We start from the raw sequence: 5,604 nt of genomic DNA on the forward strand, positions 1-5,604 counted from the left end.
TCATGTCTTTTTCATGGGGGGGGGGGGGGTAAATGCAAAAATATATAGATATATTATTGAATAATATCGTCAAAATTTGGAAAACTATCAAGAGCTTTCATCTATATCACCCGGCCAGCCCTCGCTGTGCCAGTGGCAGAGCTCTGGCCGCTCACAAACACTGCACTGTTTACACAGCACGAGAAATCTCTCATCCACACGGTCTGTGTCATGTGTGTTTACTGCTCACAGCAGCAGCTGGTTCTGTCAAACTGCAGCATATACTGACTGCAATACTGTGCGAAACATAGAACTACAATAATGCAAATAATTCTCAAAAATCAGCTGTCGTTCACGTCATATTGAGAAATAATTTTAAATAACATATAAATACCAGGCAGCTACATGAATGTATGGTTATGGAGAATAAATAAAAGTACTTCCTTTGAAGCTGTACAATTAACTATCAGTGCAAAAACAATTGCTAGAAATAAAGCAAATAAAAAATATATAGATATTTAAATGTTTCATCCATGCACATAATTTAATTCATGTGTCCTCATCCTTAATCAAAACATTAAGATCCCCTCCTTTTTTCTAGAAAATTTTTTTCAAGTCTATTTCACATTTTGCATTAGTGCATTACTAGAGTTTACATAAGATTGTAACAACAAACATATATTCAGAAAGTCAGTTTTGACCTAAACATACTCGGCACTGAACAACATCCTATTTGCCACATCATCTTCAAAACCCATCACATCTTACACCTAAAGCAATTACATAAACACACACACACTCACTCACTCACTCACTCACACACTCACACTGACACTCACAACACACTGACACACTCACAACACACCCTCACACACTCTCACACACCCTCACACACCCTCACTCACTCACTCACTCACTCACTCACTCACTCACTCACTCACTCACTCACTCACTCACTCACTCACTCACTCACTCACTCACTCACTCACTCACTCACTCACTCACTCACTCACTCACTCACTCACTCACTCACTCACTCACTCACTCACTCACTCACTCACTCACTCACTCACTCACTCACTCACTCACTCACTCACTCACTCACTCACTCACTCACTCACTCACTCACTCACTCACTCACTCACTCACTCACTCACTCACTCACTCACTCACTCACTCACTCACTCACTCACTCACTCACTCACTCACTCACTCACTCACTCACTCACTCACTCACTCACTCACTCACTCACTCACTCACTCACTCACTCACTCACTCACTCACTCACTCACTCACTCACTCACTCACTCACTCACTCACTCACTCACTCACTCACTCACTCACTCACTCACTCACTCACTCACTCACTCACTCACTCACTCACTCACTCACTCACTCACTCACTCACTCACTCACTCACTCACTCACTCACTCACTCACTCACTCACTCACTCACTCACTCACTCACTCACTCACTCACTCACTCACTCACTCACTCACTCACTCACTCACTCACTCACTCACTCACTCACTCACTCACTCACTCACTCACTCACTCACTCACTCACTCACTCACTCACTCACTCACTCACTCACTCACTCACTCACTCACTCACTCACTCACTCACTCACTCACTCACTCACTCACTCACTCACTCACTCACTCACTCACTCACTCACTCACTCACTCACTCACTCACTCACTCACTCACTCACTCACTCACTCACTCACTCACTCACTCACTCACTCACTCACTCACTCACTCACTCACTCACTCACTCACTCACTCACTCACTCACTCACTCACTCACTCACTCACTCACTCACTCACTCACTCACTCACTCACTCACTCACTCACTCACTCACTCACTCACTCACTCACTCACTCACTCACTCACTCACTCACTCACTCACTCACTCACTCACTCACTCACTCACTCACTCACTCACTCACTCACTCACTCACTCACTCACTCACTCACTCACTCACTCACTCACTCACTCACTCACTCACTCACTCACTCACTCACTCACTCACTCACTCACTCACTCACTCACTCACTCACTCACTCACTCACTCACTCACTCACTCACTCACTCACACTCTCACACACACTCTCACACACACACACACGCTCACACACACGCTCACACACATATATATATATGGGCAGAGCTGTACCTGTAGTAAGACATGGGTCGGGGGGGTGCGTCCGGTCTCTCCTGATCCAGCTCTCGAAACACCACCTCGGGCAGCTTGACCGGCGGGTTCATGTGATGGTGCGAGCTGCTGTCTTTCTTTTTGTCTTTGCTCTTGTGCTTTCCGGTTTTCTGCGGCCCCTTCTCCCCATTGGCTGCAGAACTGTCCAAACTGTCCTTGTCGATTCCCCCGGCCTCACCGTTACACGCCGCCGAGCCTGTCCCTGTCGGCGTGGGGTCCTCCGCGCCGCTGTCCTCCTCCGAAAGCACGTCCAGGTTCTCGAAGATGCTGATGCGGTGGACTCGGCCGCGGATCTCCAGCTCCACCATGCGCTGGGCTTCTGCGTAGGTCATGCTCTCTCTGACTTCAGATCAGAAGGGTTTGAGCTCAGTAACTGGATCCTTTATAGATTCTGATCATCACACCAGGAACTGAAGCGAGCGAACAAAGGGGCTACCGCGCGATCCGCGTCTGCACATTCACCGATCCGCCACACTGGAAAGCGCGTTTTTAAAAAACTACTCACACAACAATATTTATCATTCGTCACTTGCAGTCAGCTAACACGGATACTTGATAAAAACCCAGTCGGACCTCTCCATATGTCTTTGAAGATTTTTTTTCTGTTTCGCTTTAATGGTGGATGTACTGACGAATCAGCCGTCGATTGTCACGCGAGTGCCCGCTGCGTCCGTCTATTTAGTATGCAAGTAGAAAAACTAATTCTGCTGCTCGTAATAATTGGACTAGTGCAGTTTTGGCAGCAATATTTGTAATGTTTATACAGAACAAAGCACCTTGGCTTCGATGTATGGGCATTACAGGGGTAATATGAGCGTTTAGGGTGTGTGAATGTGAGGCGAGACTGCAGGGATCACAAACTTAACACAATAATACAAATATACATCCTTCTTCAAGACATTACATTTCATGTAAAAACATAATTTATCAATTGGTTTATACCTTTAAACAAACCAAATTATGTTCCCAACATGTTTGCGCTTATCCTAAAGTGCAAACCTCTCCAAATGATTTGAAAATGTATATCTAATTCATCTAACGAATATATATTTTTTTAATTCAATAGAATATTTTCTCTTAATGTCTATTAAACAGGTGTGCATTGCAAATTCACAAATGTAATTGTTCTACACTTGTTCACTCTCAGTCGGCTGTATGTGGTAAAATGCAAGTTAGTTTAGGGAATATTATTCAACAGGTGTAAAACAGGGTAAACACGGGTTTGTTGTTACTATTGCACTGGGGCATGCATAATATGTCAAAATAATCAAGTGGGTGAAAACTTTGCTCTGACAGGAAAATATGTATTTCTCAAATGAGAGAAAACTAATTTGAATTAGAGTTTAAAAACAATATGATCAATATGTGCCATGAGTAATACAAGACCTTTATCGCTGTGAATAAAAGATTTAGCACTGCAACTTAATCAACATACCAAGAAAAAAAAGTGACAGATGGCTTCTCTGAGAAATATGTGAGTTTTTTCTTCCTCGGTTTTGCACATGACATTGACTTTAACCAGATCCAAAAATTTCATTTTGGCAAATCAAAATTATTATATTATCATTATGCTATTTTCTATTGTCTGTTTAACACAACAGGTGAGGTGGGCACCTGTGGAAACGTTAACATTTAGTCACAAATACTGACAAAATATTGAAGCACATTAAACCAGTTTACGACTGTATGAGTCACTAGAAGTATATAGTGGAGTAATGGGGCTCATTGTTCATTTATAAATTGTTTTCATAAAATATTTATCGTGAAAAGCAATGTCGGTACATGAACTGAAAAAGGATTCATATTGTTTTTTTGTTTGTTTTTCCCGCATTAAGGGCTGTGTTTGAATTCAAACTTCAATTAGAATGCGTGGAACGTGTGATGTCACAGTAGCTTATTAGTTGAATTATCAGAAACATCATTCTCAACTGCAAAAGGTTTGTCATGTAACGCGACTTTAGTTTGACTGAATGAAAGGGGCAAGTCTTCTGAAGAAGATCACTTCAAAAGGAATCCAAATTTCAACTCTTAAAAAGATACCTGAGGAAGGGGCCCCAGATTGTAACAAATTTTTTTTAGAAGCATCGATCTTAGAAAAACTCATCTTTTCGAGCTTGAGGGCAGAAACCATTTCAGACAGCCATTTATTGAAACTGGATGGTAAAGTGGACTTCCAATCCTGGATACACCCATTCTCATTATTACAAGTATGAAAAATAAAATCGTAAATGGTTGGATTATGTACTGACCGAAAACATAAATGATAAAACATATCAAAGCTTATATCACATTCTTGCGCTTATATTTTATAGCCTCTCTTACATCAAATTCTTAAACCATCAGCCTGGATCCTATTTAATTCAATTTCTTGTCCTCCACTATTCGGTCCAACTGATATATTTATTTAAAGAGGTAAATTAGACAGTATTTCATTTTAGTTGGTACAAGTATTACTGTGAAGGCAACAATTATACATTATGGCAACAAAATGAAAGTATTTAAAGAGACAGACTGAATTTGAGTGAACTATTAACGTTACCCTTTGAAACAAAAGATATGGAAGATCATAAATTAATTCTGGTGTTTCCTCGCTTTTGACTGGTAGTGTACACAGATAGCTAGATAGCTACAGAGTTTGAGAAATTCAGTGTTAGAAAAATATGCTTTGTTACATTTCTCGAATCATCCTTAACATTTGCAAACCAGAAAGTGCATTTCCTGAAACAGTTTGTTCAAACAGCACCAATGTCAATGAACACATCAGTGCCATCAGAATGACAAGTCCTGTGTCATTGTTCACAAAAAAAGATGCGTAGCCATGTTGTCAATATAACAGTGTAATGCATATTCTGACAGTATTTCCTGATGTAAAATATGGGTACAGTTTTCATGACAGTGATTGAAATTGCATAGGCCTGCACTTTTTCTGTATGGCATATATCAATTTCAACAGTACAAATTTGGGTTATTGATTTTTTTATCCCCCAGAAATAATGCAACCATCCGCGATCAATGACCTAGTGGAAAATCTAAGTTCGCCCTACTCCCGCTGACATTCGCACGTGCGCTGCAGAGACGCGCTGGATATTTCACAGACAGACAGACAGACAGACAGACAGACAGACAGACAGACAGACTGACAGAAAGACAGACAGACTGACAGAAAGACAGACAGACTGACAGAAACACAGAGACAGATAGACATACAGAATGACAGAAAGACAGACTGACAGACAGACAGACAGACACACAGACAGACAGACATACAGACTGACAGACAGACAGACTGACAGAAAGACAGACAGACAGACAAACAGACAGACTCACAGAAAGACAGACAGACATACATACAGAAAGACAGACAGACATACATACAGAAAGACTGACAGAAAGACAGACAG

At 41.4% G+C, this 5,604-nt stretch overlaps 1 protein-coding gene across 1 annotated transcript in view; it reads right to left on the reverse strand.

Annotated features, from left to right (window-relative positions):
* Nucleotides 1-4,307, reverse strand: part of brpf1 (bromodomain and PHD finger containing, 1) — a 31,548-nt gene extending 27,241 nt beyond the window's left edge. The window contains exons 1-2 of the mRNA XM_016499421.1: nt 4,244-4,307; nt 2,165-2,546 (exon numbers count right to left, since the gene is read on the reverse strand). Coding sequence (XP_016354907.1) covers nt 2,165-2,546; nt 4,244-4,307 — 446 coding nt within the window. The remainder of the gene's footprint in view (nt 1-2,164; nt 2,547-4,243) is intronic.
* Nucleotides 4,308-5,604: the final 1,297 nt, after the last annotated feature.

Source organism: Sinocyclocheilus anshuiensis, unplaced genomic scaffold (assembly GCF_001515605.1).
Source record: "Sinocyclocheilus anshuiensis isolate Anshui unplaced genomic scaffold, SAMN03320099.WGS_v1.1 scaffold1662, whole genome shotgun sequence".
NCBI classification, from domain to species: domain Eukaryota; kingdom Metazoa; phylum Chordata; class Actinopteri; order Cypriniformes; family Cyprinidae; genus Sinocyclocheilus; species Sinocyclocheilus anshuiensis.